The 18536-nt window shown below is 39.7% G+C and overlaps 1 protein-coding gene across 1 annotated transcript in view; it reads left to right on the plus strand.

Annotated features, from left to right (window-relative positions):
• cylda (cylindromatosis (turban tumor syndrome), a) overlaps positions 1–18320 on the plus strand; it is a 41929-nt gene extending 23609 nt beyond the window's left edge. The window contains exons 6-16 of the mRNA XM_056278448.1: positions 492–883; positions 1463–1628; positions 3243–3384; positions 3935–4057; positions 7087–7178; positions 12036–12102; positions 13159–13291; positions 13985–14093; positions 14350–14468; positions 15309–15525; positions 17321–18320. Of these exons, the coding sequence (XP_056134423.1) occupies positions 492–883; positions 1463–1628; positions 3243–3384; positions 3935–4057; positions 7087–7178; positions 12036–12102; positions 13159–13291; positions 13985–14093; positions 14350–14468; positions 15309–15525; positions 17321–17505 (1745 nt within the window). The 3' untranslated portion in view covers positions 17506–18320. The remainder of the gene's footprint in view (positions 1–491; positions 884–1462; positions 1629–3242; positions 3385–3934; positions 4058–7086; positions 7179–12035; positions 12103–13158; positions 13292–13984; positions 14094–14349; positions 14469–15308; positions 15526–17320) is intronic.
• The last annotated feature ends 216 nt before the right edge of the window (positions 18321–18536 follow it).

An 18536-nucleotide genomic window follows, 5' to 3' on the forward strand; every position in this document is an offset into this window, starting at 1 on the left:
AGTTTGCATGTAAATACGCTAGATGACTGTTGTAGGAAAGAGTGGAACCCTGTCATTTGTTCCCATGTGATGTCTGCTATTTCATCACAACTGCTTGGCAACCCTCTCATCATTGTAAGCACTTTCATCTTCCTCAGGTCCACTCCCCACATTTTTGGTGGAGATGGCTTTTGTCATGATGTTTTGAGTCATTGGGTTTTGTTTTTTCTTTTGCCTTGTCTCCACTCTATTGTGTTTGTTTCAGTGTGGAAACAGATATTCGATAACAACCATAACCTTTTATTTGTACATCTTTGCCTAAAGAAAATTATTTATCATTTGTAGAGGTGAGATTGCATCTTTAGTTTTAGGCATACGCACCTTAAGAAATGATCAGACAAAGCAATTTTGAAGTCTTGACATCTCTGCATTGATACACAGTCTACATTTACATATCATGTTGCAATTTTAGCTGATTCATCTAAGATTCAATCTCTTGTTCTTTTCTGCAGTTGGGGAAGATCCTGCCAAGTCTCTCACAGACACACCCCCTGACTTCAACCAAGCCTCCCCGCCCTCCAGGGCCCCACCCTCTTCCTCTTTGTCCAGTGATAACAAGTTTCACTCGCTGCCCTTCAGCCTGAACCGCAAGACTGGGCCCAATGGCAGTATGAGCCATGGGCCTCTCTCCCTTTCTGTCCAATCAGTGATGGGAGAGCAGCCCGAGCCCCCACCCCCACCTGCTGCCCCTCCTTCACCGCGGCCCCCCACGCCTCCCCGCGGGCAGTCCGGTCTAGAGGTGGGCTCTCTAGTGGAGGTGAAAGAGAACCCCCCTCTGTGTGGGGTCATTCGCTGGGTGGGCCTGCCCCCCGGTCTACTGGAGCCTTTAGCTGGGCTGGAGCTGGTGAGATAACACAATGATGAAAACTAAGGTCCAGTTGATAAAGGATGTTTAATTGTGATTTGAACAAGAAAACTAATCTCTGACTTTTTGCCTTGTGGCTTATTTTTGTGCCCATCATTTAGCATAGATTGTTTAAAAATCCCTCCGTCAATCGAAATCTCAAAGAAATATGTGCACATGTACATATGTCTGTATTCAGCAATACTGGTTTTTATCCTTAAATCATTTTGAAGTCAGATTTCGGTGTTAATGTTGTTGGTGTGTTACTGGTAAAACATTTGTCTGTTTAAGGCCAGGATCGAAAAGTAATAGCCTCACACTAATATACTTGTGTCTGACACTGTATTTACCGCACTGTACTGAAATGTATCATCTTAAAATTGTCTTAATGTAACATGGTAGAGAGAAGATTAGTTCTACATTCTTCCTCATTTTACAGGTTAACTTGCAGGTAATCACAGGTTCTTAAGGTCTCTTTTTAGTATGTGGACATGTGTTTGAGCACTGCTTTGCACTGAACCTGAGCACATGCATTTCCTGATCATAAAGGTATGAAGTGGTCTTGCCCTGTCCTCCCAGGAAGAAGAATGCGTTGGTTGCACAGACGGCACCTTCAAGGGCACACGCTACTTCAGCTGCCCGCCCAAGAAAGCCCTGTTTGTGAAGCTAAAGTGCTGCCGCCCTGACTCCCGCTTCCCCTCCCTGCACCACTCGTCAAACCCTATAGAGCGCTGTAACTCAATCGGTGGGTCACTAGTTGCAATGCACTTTACTCGCATATCCGTTAATTGCTGGGAGAATTTTCGGGAAAATTTTCTGTTCGACAAAATTCACTCAGAGGAATATTGTAAGCTTCCCCCTTTTTATCCCCAAGCTTTCCCCCTTTTTATAGTGTAAATTGAGAGCTAATGCTTCAAATAAAAAACATGTTTTATTTGGTCAGCAGTGAGAAGGCAAACATCTTCAATGCAATGTGTTCTGCTTTTATTCCTCTTATGTCTTAGTCTGTAAACCATTATTGACTTTGACTTCGTTGTAAAAGCTTCAACTGGCACATTTTATTTATGATTTGGCATCTTTTTGGCCGAGACGATAAAATGGCTATGAAATACATCTACTTCAGGTGTTTCCTTCTTTTTAGACTTCACAGTTTTTGGGTTATTAATTTCAAATGAATTGTTACTGAAGGGTCAAAATTGTTGTCCCTAGTAATTATTATTCTTGGCCCTACTGTTGGGCAGCTCTATGGTGTTACTACTTTTCCGCAGCAATAGAATCCTGTGGTTATACTACATTGTTATTCATCTCAGTTTCAGCAGTTTTAGAAGTGGTTAAGATCCCAATCTGCATCATGATACCCCCTGTTGGAACACAGATGTATCACTTATTGCTTTGTTAACATGGTGATGAATTGAAGTCATTTTTTAAATCAGTTTTTGACACAAAAGTGAAACCAAAGCGTGCCATATATTACCCTGGTCTACAAAATATAGTTTTTTTTTCTTGCATGGACTTTGGAAACTGTTTTTGGCTAATTTTGGGCTGCTGAATCCAAATCTGAGCTCAGATTTACTCTATCACATCAAGTTTTTGTGCTTTCTGTATGCTCCTTATTCAGGATTTTACAAAAGTTGACCATCGAGTCTGGCAATCTTGGTGGGGATAAAAATGACCCCTATTCATTTCCTAAGTAATTTCATGCTAGGCTGAGTGTTTATTTATTCATTGTAATAATTTTTGCATCTATTGATCTTCTAATGCAACAGTGTTTTTTTAACTTCGAGTGTAAAATTGCTGTTTTCTCAAAAATAATGATTTTTCGTAGTTCAAAAACCTGATGTGATAGGCAAAAACGAATGCCAGATTTGGATTCAGCACCCAAAAGTTAGCTAGAATCCATTGAAAAACCCCATGCAAGAAAAATTGTGTTGACCAGTGTTATTATTGGACATAACCTTAGGTCATACTGTTTATCTGTTGGTTACAATGGCAATTGACATTTTGATCCATATACCCATGAGTAGTTGAGATTCTGTAATTAACTATACATGGATATCTTTGAATTATGGGAGGAGACCTACGGGAACATGGGGAGAACATGCAGACTCTTCACAAAAGGGCTAAGAGTATGATCAGACCCCAGAAAAAGTTTTATCCCAAATCCATTACTGGATTAAAACCTTTCCATTTTGTATTATGAGAGGCTATTTTGAATTATGAACTCTTGAGGTACCTCTGTCAGTATTTCCAGCTCTTAGACTCTGAATTGAATTGGATTATGTTATCGGTGAAGAATTTCACACTTAGTGAGCCTGGGGAAGGGTGACTATGTATAACTTTCAGTTCTGTGTTTGTGCAGCTTTTGGTGGTTACCTGAGTGAGGTGGTGCACGAGAACACTCCTCCGCGTACAGAGAATGATGGTTTAGATGTCATGGTGGGGAAAAAGAAAGGCATCCAGGGCCACTACAACTCCTGCTACCTGGACTCAACTCTCTTCTGGTCGGTATTTTTTTTGCATTCGTCCACTTTTGATTACATCGTCCATGCTGCATTGTTCAGTAAAACCAAAAACAAAGGGGGGTGCATATTTCAGAGATTACTATGAAACCTACATTGAAATCTCCAATGTATGGTAATTCAGACTGACGTCTTTGGACTTCTGATGGACCTACTGTGCTGTATATTACCTAAAGTTAGTGGCTGACATTAATTCTGCATCTCTTTGGGAATGAAAAGTGGTTGGTATTCCAAATCCAGTGTGTCATCCAGTGTTTCTTCTAATTTTTCAAAGTGCCCTTGAGCAAAGCCCAGAACATCCTGAGCAGAACTACAGCACCTCCACTGACAAGTGTGTGTTTTTATGTGTGTATCGTTCTCTTCGTGGGAGTGTGGTTGAAGTTTTAACCTGTCCAGAGCCCATTTGGCTGATTTGGAACAGTGACACCCCCCTGCCATAGTACGTTTGTGTGCATATGTCTAGGAAAGATAGGTAAGTTACATTATAACTTTTAATCAGATGTTCTCTGTATCATCTCCCTCCTCCCTCCAGTCTTTTTTCTTTCAGCTCAGTCTTGGACACTGTTCTGCTTAGGCCACGCTCCAAGACAGATGTGGAGTATTACAGAGAGACCCAAGAGCTGTTACGCACAGAGATCGTCAACCCCCTGCGCATGTGAGTCTCTGGTACCTTTTGAGCAAGGCACCGTGCTCAGTATCATGTAACGGCATCGTATTGAAAAGACATTTTGTGAATTTTACTTGACAACAGAATATTGTTTTTGGCTCAATGCACTTCCATATGATTTTGATATTTATACAGGAGCTAAAGACTTCTATAGGGCCCTATGATTTCTGCAATGTGGAAGATGTGGGGAATCACAGAATGGAGACATGAAAATGTACTTCTGATTTAAACATGGAAGTCTGTGGAATTATGAGATTTTGGGGAGATTATTAAAGACTTGTTGCTGTATTAGGAATTTAAAGTAATTTGGTCTTAGATCTGTCACTCTCCCTCGCCGAATAGCTGTTGCGCTTCTGTTTCTTGGGGGATCACAGAAGACAACATGATCAGCATCACAGAGGACAACAACGTCTAAAATAACCTAAGAAGCATAGTGTTAATGACTAAATTCAGGGAAGAATGCCCAGGGTACCCTTTCATGTCTGTATGGAGACGCGCTGGGTTTTCAATAGACTCCAGTGTTAAACTTGCTGTGGCAGTGTTGGAAGCCCAGAGCTTTTTTGGCTGATGCCGACAAATTTTCTCTGAGGATGTTTCGGCCTTATATGAATGTTAATGACATATGAGTTACTTAGTGGTTAAGTTTAGACGGATTATATTTATCTGGTAAATCTTACTACCTGACACATCTCTCTGCAGACGGGGAGGGATACTGTGTGCATCATATATCGACACGTAGGCAAAAGTATGAGACCTTGGGGTGTGCTCACTAGTAACAGAAAGGCTCTTTATGTCCTTTTATTTGTGCTGTTAATCTCTTACACAAGAACGTTGATTCAAATGAGCTAAAAATGCCATTTTCCTTTTATTATTGTAGTTGATTACACAAACATTCTCACATTAAAAATTGGTAAAAGGAAAAATCTGAATCAAATAGAAAAAAATAAATAAAACAAGCATAAGGAAAATGGGGGGGAAAAATAAAGAATTTGGGAAAAAAATAACAGATTTCATAGCGCCTTACTTCTATTGTAGTCTGTTTGATTCCAATGGTGCATATTTAAATCAAGGCATGTCCATATTTGTCTTTTTGTATATGCTTTTCCTCATGCACCTAAAACCCTTTAAAGTCAATCATATTTGGCATACTTATAAGCGTCAAAGTTATTACATAGCTGAATAGTCTGTCTCCAAAATTCAATTTTTTGGGTCATTGTCTGAGTTTGCTCAACCAATACTTGGAATGTGGTTATGGATAAAGCAAGTTGAAGACTTTACGATTAAGCTATCAAGATATGTCCTGTAATTTAAACGCAAGTCCCAAAGCATCCTCAAAGAGGCTAAATTGAGTTGATATGACCTAACTTTGATGTAAGTAATTCTCTCAGTGATTTTATGGTCAGAAATGCAGAGTAGGCCCTAAACCATTTAAGACTTCAGTGCACATGGCTTCAGATCAGTCTCTCTGCCTGGGTCACGTCTGTTAAAAGGGAAGATTCTGTCTTTTATAGCTGTTTTTGAAAACATTCTCATCTCAAGAAGAAAGTCTGTATATCAAGTTCATCACCTGCCATCTCAATGTTGTTTCTAACAGAATTCCTGGAAGATGTCTTGACACAGTTGATTCCGGTAATTAGGCGACTATCGGTAGCTCTCTGGCGTCATGCTGTTTCACTTCTGTTTGTTAAACAAGCAGTTGCTTAACACCTCCTAAAAAATAAGCCCCTTAATTCCTAGTAACTGCAGGCTTGTGTTGTCCAAGCCTCCTAATTTATAGTAATAATGTTGTAAAGAAAGTCACATCAACTCACATAGATTTTCAAGGCAAAAAAAAAAAGTCTGACTCTTCCAGTTTGGTTTTAGACCAAAAATAAGCAGAGACTGCCCTCATTAGAGTAAACGTTGACCTTTGTTGCAGCAGATCTAGGTGTAAGCTCAATTTTAATCCTTTTCAATCGTAGCAAAGTTTTTGGCATTGTTGAAGATGCAATTTTAATTGACTCGCGTTCAGCTGGAGTCTGGATCAAGGACACAGTACTAAACTGGATCAGGTCATATTTCTTATGAAGAACCTTCTCAAATTTCAATTTTAAGGGGCTGCCTCATCCATAAATATAATGCTTTAACTACTACACTCATGACACGAAGATGTTTTAACCTTTGTACACTCAGTAGCTTCAACAGCCTAGCACTTTCAAGGAATGGCTCATTGGCACACAATGTTTGTTTTCACTTCTTTTTTGCAGCTAAAAAAAAAAGGTTGTATTTGATGAACATTATTTGCAACCATATGCCAAAAAAAAAAGAAAGTATTGTGTAATAGACCCTCTGCCAAACAATGTCATAGGATGCCTTGCTTCCCTTTTTAGAGACTTGTGCCCATGAATAGATAAGCCATTTTGGTCATTTCATAACCGAAAGCCATTCATGCTTCCACAGGAGCCTTTTGGCTGTTAGACAGTTTAGTTTCAAGACTAAAGGTGACCACTCTTACGCCTTCAGGGCCCCATGGGCTTTGGAATGACCTGTTGAGTATTTGAGGCTTGCATGATCACTATTATCTTTTAAATCACCTCTTTAAACTTTTTGTGTTATAGGTCCATGTTCTATCTTACCGTCAACCATCACATTTTTACTGTCTCTACTTATCTCTTAAGTGTTTAAATTCATTTTTGACTGTTGTCTGCTTTCACTTGATTGTTAAAGCCCCGTGTAAGACAGCCCTTTATGTATTTTGATTAAGAGCCTATGATATAAACAAGTACTGTATACAGAGGTTTTTGAAAAACGACATAATTTGTTTGAATGTTATTAAAACCATAAACTACAGGACCATGGGGTTGCAGTCTAGTGGATTAGGGATTTTGGAGTCAAGTGGATTATTGTTTACGTTATTGGTTTATACCAAATCCCTAGATGTACTGTCTGCAAGACTTTCCAATTCCATGGCTAATACAATTATTCCAGTCATGGGTAACGATTTAGACTTCCTCTCTATGTCCCTGTTTGTCTCCCAGACATGGATATGTGTGTGCCACCAAAGTGATGAAGCTGAGGAGGATTCTGGAGAAGGTGGAAGCTGCCTCTGGATTTACCTCTGAAGAGAAAGGTGGGAGAAACGGAGAGATCCAAGCTGTCTTTTCACATCAGTTCTCTTTGTATCACTACTCAACGGCTTTCCAGTACTCTGAATAGCCAAGTTGATATGGAGAAAATCTGTACCAGCAATGGGCCTCCTTCATCACTCATTGTATGTACAGATTTGTTTTGACATACCCATGAATAGGGCTGTGCGATATGACCAAAATCTCATATCACGATATAGGTCATTCATATCACGATGACGATGCATATCACGATATAGCGCATTTTCTGTAAATTCAATGAATAAATAATAAAATGACTACATGGAGAGGCCTATTTCTTATTACATTTTGAAATACACTCTACAAATAAAAGGTACTTACTCATATTTGATTATTTTTCTCCTTTTATTTAGAACCTTTTCGCAAATTTTCAATTAAGCATGTAACAAAATATAAAATATGAATGCATAAAATATAAAAAGGTAAATAGTAAACAGAAGTCATTATCTCCTTCCATCTTCATGATTCTTTGACATATGGTGTGCCGTGGGCAAAAGCCTCTTGCCACGTCTGAGTCTGGGGTTTGTTTTGAGCACTCAACTGTGCTTTTATGGCTCTCATCTGTAGACTCTCTCCATACTGTTTCACATGATTCTTGCGTAGGTGGTAAAAGAGGCTGGTGGTGTTTGAGTCTGTTGTGGGACCGGCATGCGGCATATTTTGCAAAGTACGGTTTTCTGGTCCATGTCAGACTTCTCATACCCAAACCACGTCCATACGATAGAAGTAGCCCCTCTTTTAGGTACAAGCTCCTCATTTTGTCCTGGCTGGTCGAACTCCTGTTCGGGAATTACCCCGTTCTGCGTTAAGTTCACTGTCCTCCATGTTTGTTTGTATTGCCTTCCTGCAAATTTCCTGCCTGCGTCCGTGCTGTGCAAAGAGCGGAAACGGTCATCCAAATAACGAAAAATATTTCTGTAAAGAGTGTGATTTGCGACACAACAAAATAAACAATAGAGCTTAATATGAAACGATAGACGTTTTTTATCGTCACATGATATATATCATTATATCGCACAGCGTTACCATGGAATTTTTTTCGACCTGGATTTCGTCTCAGAGACCAGTGTAGAACCTGGGTAACCCCTGAATTTAGGCACCAATTGGCTAACGCTGATGTCTTTGCAAGTCTGGGTGATTGTTTGTTGCAAGAGGTAGACAGTAAATGTTTGGGGAGATGTTTTGGGGAAGGAATTACAAATAACCATCAGGCCTTCCTCTGACTGTCAAACAATATTTAGAGCTAAAAAATTGGGTTTAGATTTAGTTCTTCATTTACAGTATAACTCAAAACTCTCAGCTGACTAATAATTAACCAAAGAATCAGTTGTTCTCAATGAATAGCATACTTGGTCTTGACTTTCTTAATACAGTTAACTCCTCCTTTCCTCTTCACCACTACTCCTATATCAAGCTTAGGTTTGAGATCAAGCAATCGAACCAGTCGTCTCCATCACCCTTGGCTGTCTTGCTGCCTGTGGGTGTTGTAGTCTGTTAAGAAGTGGCCGAAGTGAAATGTTGTCCTTTCTGGATCCATTGAGTGGGGATATACATATCTTCCTTCTATGACTACCTCTAATGATGTCACAATAGATAAGAATTTGCATAGATTGGCAATAATGCACACAATCATATCTGGTCCAGTGATTATAGGGACTGTGGTTATGAAACTTTTTTTTACATTTGTTTATTGGGTTTTGCAATTTTTTTAAACATAATACAAACAATCAAGCATATGCATCCCCTCCCTGTTTCCCTCCGTCCCTCCCTTCCATCCCCAGAGCAGAGATAAACAGGAAAAAAAAAAGTAGCACAGGTGATAATCATATCAAAGACAAAATTAGCATTATGTGTAGATGATGTCTAGCATCATGTGTAAACTTGTAAAAAAAATGTAAACTTGAAACTATTTTTGCCAGGTATTTTTTCTCCAAACATTTTTTGACAACCATTCCTTGTAGCTGAGGTCATAAGGAGCTTTATAGGGGCTTTTTGGTTTCTGTTGGATCCAAGTTTTTAGTTCCTGTTCTAAGTTTGAAAGTGCTCAAAATCCAGCTAGTTCTCGAAAAATGAAATAGTTGCATACCCACCATGTAGTTTTTGCTTGAATATATGCTACCACTGGGTATAAGTCTGTGTGAAGGTAGTTTAACACCTTTTTCTCTGCAGTCCTTTATTTTGGTATGATTTATTTTGATATATATACATGCATTAATAACAGACGTGATTAATGAATGGTTTTAGCAAAAGAAATTGTATTCAACTGCTAACTAGAAATACTGCTTATTTAGGAGCAGCAATTCCATCATTTCAGGCCACATAGAACGTTGAAACAAATACTTAAAAATATGGAAAAAAATTACATAAATTAGGTCTGTCATTCAATTAAAATGAAGCGGTCGAGTGGAACAGCGACCGGGATGGCTTGGAAGAGTGGGGTAATTGGCCGGGTACAATTGGGGAGAGAAATGGGGGAAAATTTCAAAAAAAGAAAAAAAAATGAGCATGGTGGCCCATTTTGCTGTTGCATTTTTTAGGTTTAGCTGATGTGGTTTTGTTGATGCACTTGTTTCTGTTGCATTCAGTAATTAATGAACACCGTGTGGTCATGTATCAGCACTGCACACCGGCAGTCTTGGCACTTAGGTGGCCCTTCAGACTTGTGCCCAGCTGGAAATTATCATTCACCGTTCATTAATTAACTAATACATTTTTATCTCTTAAACTATCACTTGAATTAACAAACTAAAATACTACAAAAATTCAACAGTAAAGGTTGTTAATCGTGTGTTTTCCAGCCAGGTAGCTGACATTAAAGTAAAAAAACAGGCTTTGAGGGGAAAAAAAGTTTACACAATTGATTCTTTCCTTTAAATATCATTTAGCATTGTAACATGATAAAAAAAGATTTTTTTTCTAATTCTTTCATGGACTAAAGCGTAGAGTCGGTGGATTGGGACCCAGAGGAATTTAGAACAGTGTTCTGTTGGAATTGTAGAATTTAGAATGTTGTTCTGTTTTAATTATATAATTATAAAATTATTTTCTGTTGTGATTTTAGAATGCAGCTGCAAGGCATGGATATAAGAAATCAAATTAACTGCAGCACTACTTGCTTATGGGAATCTTTGGCATGGTTGGAACACATTTTCAGCCAGTCAGACAAAGTCACTAAAACTGTTTTATATATATATATATATATATATATATATATATATATATATATATACACTACCGTTCAAAAGTTTGGGATCACCCAAACAATTTTGTGTTTTCCATGAAAAGTCACACTTATTCACCACCATATGTTGTGAAATGAATAGAAAATAGAGTCAAGACATTGACAAGGTTAGAAATAATGATTTGTATTTGAAATAAGATTTTTTTTACATCAAACTTTGCTTTCGTCAAAGAATCCTCCATTTGCAGCAATTACAGCATTGCAGACCTTTGGCATTCTAGCTGTTAATTTGTTGAGGTAATCTGGAGAAATTGCACCCCACGCTTCCAGAAGCAGCTCCCACAAGTTGGATTGGTTGGATGGGCACTTCTTTGAGCAGATTGAGTTTCTGGAGCATCACATTTGTGGGGTCAATTAAACGCTCAAAATGGCCAGAAAAAGAGAACTTTCATCTGAAACTCGACAGTCTATTCTTGTTCTTAGAAATGAAGGCTATTCCATGCGAGAAATTGCTAAGAAATTGAAGATTTCCTACACCGGTGTGTACTACTCCCTTCAGAGGACAGCACAAACAGGCCCTAACAGGTACTATTTAATGAAGATGCCAGTTGGGGACCTGTGAGGCGTCTGTTTCTCAAACTAGAGACTCTATGGAACTTATCTTCTTGCTCAGTTGTGCAACGCGGCCTCCCACTTCTTTTTCTACTCTGGTTAGAGCCTGTTTGTGCTGTCCTCTGAAGGGAGTAGTACACACCGGTGTAGGAAATCTTCAATTTCTTAGCAATTTCTCTAACCAGAGTAGAAAAAGAAGTGGGAGGCCGCGTTGCACAACTGAGCAAGAAGATAAGTTCCATAGAGTCTCTAGTTTGAGAAACAGACGCCTCACAGGTCCCCAACTGGCATCTTCATTAAATAGTACCTGTTAGAGCCTGTTTGTGCTGTCCTCTGAAGGGAGTAGTACACACCGGTGTAGGAAATCTTCAATTTCTTAGCAATTTCTCGCATGGAATAGCCTTCATTTCTAAGAACAAGAATAGACTGTCGAGTTTCAGATGAAAGTTCTCTTTTTCTGGCCATTTTGAGCGTTTAATTGACCCCACAAATGTGATGCTCCAGAAACTCAATCTGCTCAAAGAAGTGCCCATCCAACCAATCCAACTTGTGGGAGCTGCTTCTGGAAGCGTGGGGTGCAATTTCTCCAGATTACCTCAACAAATTAACAGCTAGAATGCCAAAGGTCTGCAATGCTGTAATTGCTGCAAATGGAGGATTCTTTGACGAAAGCAAAGTTTGATGTAAAAAAAATCTTATTTCAAATACAAATCATTATTTCTAACCTTGTCAATGTCTTGACTCTATTTTCTATTCATTTCACAACATATGGTGGTGAATAAGTGTGACTTTTCATGGAAAACACAAAATTGTTTGGGTGATCCCAAACTTTTGAACGGTAGTGTATATATATATATATATATAAACTTCAATATCCACACATGAAGCATCAACACACCGCCTAATTACAAACAAGTCTATATAGATAAGAGGACTGCATAGACAGTATGCTGGCTACTATTTCACAAACATGATGGCTCTTGATATTATTATAATTTTTCAAAACTCTTCACATTTTCTACTCCAGACCCAGAGGAGTTCCTCAATATACTTTTCCACCACATACTTAGAGTGGACCCCTTGCTCAGGCTAAGGTACGTAGTCTTTTTGTCATTTGATACTACTATCCCGGTTGCTCCGGTTTCCTCCCACTGTCGAAAGACATGTAGGTCAGGTGAATCGGCCGTACTAAATTGTCCCGTGTGTGTGTGTGTGTGTGTGTGTGTGCGCGCGCGCGCACGTGCACGTGCATGCGTGTGTGCGTGTGTGCGTGCGTGCACGCCCTGTGATGGCCTGGTAGCTTGTCCAGGGTATCTTCCTACCTGCCTCCCAATGACTGCTGGGATAGGCTCCAGCATCCCCGTGACCCTGACAGCAGGATAAGCAGTTTGGATAACAGATGGATAGATACTACTTCTACATATTATAATGATACTGATTTTGATTACTTATTTCTTGGGTCTGATTTCGTGTTTAAGGTAGCAGTATAAATATTAAACAGTTAATTTGATCTTTAGGGCATTCCCACTATTTGTCCATGTTGTGTTTCCAGTTTTGCAAATTTGAATGGCTTCAGAATAAGGCTTATAGAAATGAAATAGGGAAGTAGTAAATATGTGCAAAAGCTGCTGAATCCTAGGCGTAATTTTTTAAGAATAACAGCTCATTTGGTGACCAGCAAGACACAATATACTGAATGGGCTTGACTTTGACTGATATAATACTATTAACCTGTAAACGGAGTATGTATAGTACCCGTATGGATTGTGGTTTTGTGTTCATCTTCTAAGGATTCAGGAGGATAGCAGTCAAAAGTGTTGTCAAAAAGTCCTTCTAGTTACTTATCTTTCAACCAAGTTCAAAATGTTTTGTTTCACTATTAGTTGACTTATTTATATTCCTTATTTTAACCAACTTTTAATTTCAGCTTCTGATAGTCTTCAAGTAATATTTGTAGCAAACCAAAACAAGACTTTGAGCTTTCATAATTAACGTTTCAACCATAAAAGATAGATTTGAACATAGACCCCCCCCCCTTACTGTCTACAAAGTATTCATTCCTGGTGTAGTCCTGCTCTTGAGAATTGAAAATTAAGAGTCACTCATGAAAGAGGATGTGCGTACCACTTAAAGGTATTATTTTCATCCAGGTCTGCTGGGCAGAAGGTCCAGGACTGTTACTTTTATCAGATCTTCATGGACAAGAAGGACAAGGTTGGAGTTCCTACCAGCCAACAGCTCATTGAGTGGTCCTTCATCAATAGTGACCTCAAGTTTGCTGAGGTGATTTTTATTAAGTTTAAACTTTACATTAACCAGGTTATCTTAGGTCAGTTAAGACGAAGTTGTGGCGATCATCATGACTTAATGGTTTTGTGAATTAGTCTTTTTTTAACAGTTTTATATGGGTAGTGCGGTCTAGTTTTCTGCCATCTCACTGCAGGGAACAAGGCCACACACAGAGAAGTGAGGCTATGCAGATTAAGAAAATGGGAACAAAAACGTGAGCAGGGTACAAACTAGATTCAGACTTCTTTTTAAGAACCAATTGATTGACTTGTATTTTGGCTATCTCCACTGCCATCTAGCTGTAACTGGTAGAAATTGATAATCATGCAATGCTTCAAATTCTTATAAGCCCAGTATGTTTGCAGTAAGTAGCAGGTATAAAGAGAGATTACCAACATTGTTAGCAGGTTAGCTGTATCCTACAAGAAGACTTCGCAAGGAATGCAGAATAGACACAAAACTGAACATTTTTCTCTGGTGAATATCTGTTGTGGTGGACGAGTTCCTTTGGTAGTACTACTGTTCAGGTCTGTTATGTGCTGGGTATGAAGTATTTTGTGGAGACAGTCTTGCTCTGGTGCTGCACCTTTGTGTTGTCATTTCATATTTGCACTGAGATTTGCTGATGTTGATTCTTTGCTTGTGGCAACAAATACCCTCTTTCTCTTGTTTTCCCCCATTGTCCAGGCTCCATCCTGCCTTATCATCCAGATGCCCCGCTTTGGCAAGGACTTCAAAATGTTCAACAAGATCTTTCCCTCGCTTGAGTTAGACATCACAGACCTACTTGAAGACAGTGAGATTCAGTCATTATTTTTCTCTATTGTGTGTCAGATTGATGCGTGTGTGTAGTAGAGGCACAGATCAAAGGTGGATTGGAGCTCCATCATGTTGGTAATGGAACTCTGCTGAGTTGTCGCAGCGACTCAGCCGAGATGAAGGGACCCTCTTTCCTTGTCTCCCAGCCTGCTCCAAACTTTTCAAAGCACTACACTTATGTGCAACACAAGTGACAACTAGAATGGCCTCAAGCCCTTTGTTTTATGTTCTAGCTCCAAGGGAATGTCGAATCTGTGGCGGTCTGGCTCTCTACGAGTGCCGTGAGTGTTACGACGATGGGGACATCACTGCTGGCAAGATCAAGCAGTTCTGTGAAAAGTGCAATACACAGGTATGCAGATGAGAGGCAGTACCGCAACATCAATAGAACAACAAACGGATTAGGAGAGCAAAGTACAAGGTGCTCCACTTGATGGCACCATATCCAAAGGATTTATTCTGTTGGAGTTTTACCATACAATACACAAGAGGGAAGATAAAGCTTCTGCAGTGGTACTTGGTCCCTACAGTACCATGCTGAGTAATGCTTAACATATTTGTTGAATTATTCTGAATTCAACAGCATGTATGTAGTGGAATGTCTTAACGAAATGATTTGTACCATTATCTTTGCTGACAATGGTCATCTTTGCTGAAATTTGAATTTAGACATCTAAGAATCTGAGTCTTTGTAATGAGGAAGGTCAGTTTATACATAGAAGGGATTTGAGTTCGTGTGCTCATAAAGTAACACAATTAAAGTATCTAAGAATTACTATAGTGAGTAGGCATGGGAGTAAAATAGTTTAGGGAGTTATGGGTCTCTTCAGTACACGGTGGAAAAAGTTAGCAAAACTAACAATTTAACAGGAAAAATGGAAGAAGTCTGTGCATATTTTACTACTAACAAACTACTTTCAACTGAGTGTTGCCATGGCTAGAAAGATATTGTAGGAATATGTTCAGATCTGGAGAATTATGACCTCAGTAGGTGGCTATAAATGCAATATAAATAAGACTATAAAAGCCTATATTCATATTAACTATATAGTCAGAGTGAGGCGTGTAAATATTTGGCAATGTTTTAGTGAGAGTAGGTGGAGTATTCATGTTGATTTTTGAGTGTTTTTACAGAAATGGGTCATGAAATAGAACACAGTGCGAATATGTGTTTCTGCACATTTGGATTCAGGTTCACCTCCACCCAAGGAGGAAGGCCCATCGGCATGGCAAACTGTCCGTCCCCAAGGAGCTACAAGAGGGTGTGGGCCGGCAGGGTAACTTCCCTCGCCAGAGGATGGAGCTGTTTGCTGTGCTCTGCATCGAAACCAGTCACTACGTGGCCTTCGTCAAGTATGGCGCTGCGGATTCCGCCTGGCTTTTCTTTGACAGTATGGCAGACCGTGATGGTATGTGAGCAGGCTTTTTAATGTTGTCTTCCTCTCGGCTGTGAGTTAAACTAACCTTTGATTTTAAAAAGTTGACACCCCAATAAGAATTACTTAAATTGCCAAGTAGAAATGGACGTCCCAAAGACTTGTAACCTTTTATAATGACACACATGGTACAAAGCCAATAGCAGTTCATATACAGTTAAAATGGCATTTTCAAGATATACTGTGGGCAGGAAGCTATACATCTAAATTGAACACAGCACATTATGCATATTCTGTTGAATTTTGCACGCATTTTAGGTAGGGCTGGGCATCATTTGGGTTTTAACGATTCTGATTCCGATTCTGCTTTTTTTATTCCGGTTCTTAACGATTCCTGATTCCGTTTCTTTGAGAGGCAGGGTCAAAACAGGTCACATGCTTATTTCACAGAAGAAACATTCATTAAAAACAACTTTATACAAGCCATTCTATTTTAATAACAAATCATTCATGTGAATGTCTCATTCTTATATTTACATTTACAACAACTGTCTTCATTCATGAAGATGAAGAAATAAAGACACAGTCAACACCCTGGTCCAGACTACCAGGTATTAAACTCCTTAAATTAGAAACAGTTCTTGTTTAGAAAAATGAGCATATCTGCCTTCTCAGGCTGTAAATGTGAGCGTTCAGCACAGATTGTGTCCCCTGAAAAAACACATTTCAGTATTTGCATTTAGTTTATAGCGATTCACTCATGTATAAGTTGTTTGCTGTCTTGCTGTTGTGAATAAGACAAACGTTATTAATTTTCACCTACCCAATTGCAACGAGGTGCTGCTTACTGTTTTCTCAGGGTTGGCTGAAGAGAATGCCGAGGCAGGAGATGGAGATTGGCACAATATGTCAAACACGGTACACTGGTTAATTTGTACACCGTGTAGGCGAAGGTGTTTGGCCATATTTGTTGTGCATCCTCCCTTGCACAAAATGATTTTGCCACAGGTGTTGCACTGTGCCAACCCTTAATTTTTCAAGGCAAAATGAAGCCACACTTCCGACCGCCGCTCGCTCTGGTCCATGATGGCACACATTTAACTTGCGGAGGCGGTAACTACGGAAGTTGCATGCCACCACAGAAACTGAAAACTAACTTTAGCACGAGTGAACTTTATTTAGGAACCGATAGGCAGAATCAAAATTTGAATTTCCTAACGATTCCTTTGGAATCGGAATTTTAGAACCGTTCTTGATGTCCAATCCTAATTTTAAGTCAGTTTCAACACTTTAACCTGAGCTCTGATCATCTATTCTATCTATGATGGGAAACATGACAGCCCCAGAGATTAAAAGAAATACTGCTTATGCAAGTGGGGTTTTTTTTGGGGTTTTTTGGGGTTTTTTTTGCATTTTTGGCTTTATTGCATAGAGGATAGTGAAGTGGCAGAGAGAGATGCAACAAAGGTTACTGGCTGGAATTGAACCAGGGAGGTTGCGGTTATGTGGCATGTGTCGTAACCATTGGCTACCGGGGCTCCCGCAACTCAAGTTTTAGTGAGACCTAGACATGTAAAATTTTTAAGTACATGGGGATAATGTTTTGATGTGACCTATGTAGATACCAGATAGTATAATCAATGGTGGAAGGTTTCCCAAGAAAATACCAGAAGGGAGGTTCAAACTACATCTCAATGATTGACATCATACCTGACACTGTCTGATTTGCCCTGATACCATTAAACCCCATCCACCCACTCATGACCACTATTTATCCCAGGTTTCCTCTAATGAACATATGTGCATGTTTTTATGTGTGGTGCTACAGGTGGGCAGAACGGGTTCAACATCCCACAAGTGTCTCCCTGTCCAGAAGTTGGGGCCTACCTTAAGATGACCCCCGAGGAGCTACATGCATTGGACCCCAAAAGCATCCAGGGACAGGCCCGCCGGCTGCTGTGTGATGCCTACATGTGCATGTACCAGAGCTCTACTATGAGCCTGTACAAGTAAAAACCCTCAGCTGCCCAGCTATCCCACCTCTAGGGCAGGAGATATCCAGAGACCAAAAAAATAAAACTGAAAGAAAAAGGACTGGCAGCCACATGGGAATGCTGTCTAGAGTTAACCCTCTTCACCCTGTCTTTCCTCAATTCTTGCCCATGTCTCCAAGACCAGGAGACCAAGGAGTGGAGGAGAAGCCTATTTGCACTGTGCATTAGTTTAAGTGTTGCGTTATTCACGTAGTCCTCTGTAGCTTCCCTGTGCCTCAAAACTGAGCCTTGGTGGCATGTGATCCAGCAAAGATCTACGTCTTGTGGAGGGGGGCAAGAAAGAGAAACTAGGGTGGGAGGGCGTGTCAGCCTTGTCTCAGTCGAACAAACACATGCAACATAAACAAGGAAAACGAACAAGAGGACAGAGGGCACCTCATCTATGTTCTAAAACAGGGAGTTTTGCTTTTCTTAATCAGTGTATAAAACAGGAGCTTTCCTTAATGTCAGCACTTAGGAAGTACCACCGTGTGCAGACCCTCATTCAGCCTGTGTGTACTGTTTGAAAAGCTCGTGTAAAATCGCTGTAGAATAGAATTCACCACTGTATCAGCCGTGTACCATCAACAGTATAGATGTCCACCTACCGTACAACTTCATAAAGACCAGAGTACTCTTCTCTGTGAACTGGTATGGATTTTTACCCATCAATGGTGTGTAGATGTCTTAACAGCCTATACGTTACAATTGGATAATGCACAGATGTAGCCATTATAAAAGTCTCACTTTGTGCTGCATGATTACCAAACTAATGCTGCATTTTTACTTTTTTAAGTGGAACTGTTGGGAGGATGAAATTCTGTTCTCTTGTCATCCATTGAAAGTGAAGAGCTCTTGAAACTTAGTTGAGTAAAAGGTGTTCGATTTTTATTGAAATGTTTAGGTTTTATTGCCTCTCAAGCCAGAACAAACTTTTGAGCTGATCACATTGATCTTTCAAGAGATGTGTCTGGCTTCCCTCATATTCAAAGATATTTCGAAATGGCAGGC

This window comes from Lampris incognitus, chromosome 4 (assembly GCF_029633865.1).
Source record: "Lampris incognitus isolate fLamInc1 chromosome 4, fLamInc1.hap2, whole genome shotgun sequence".
Classification (NCBI taxonomy): Eukaryota; Metazoa; Chordata; class Actinopteri; order Lampriformes; family Lampridae; genus Lampris; species Lampris incognitus.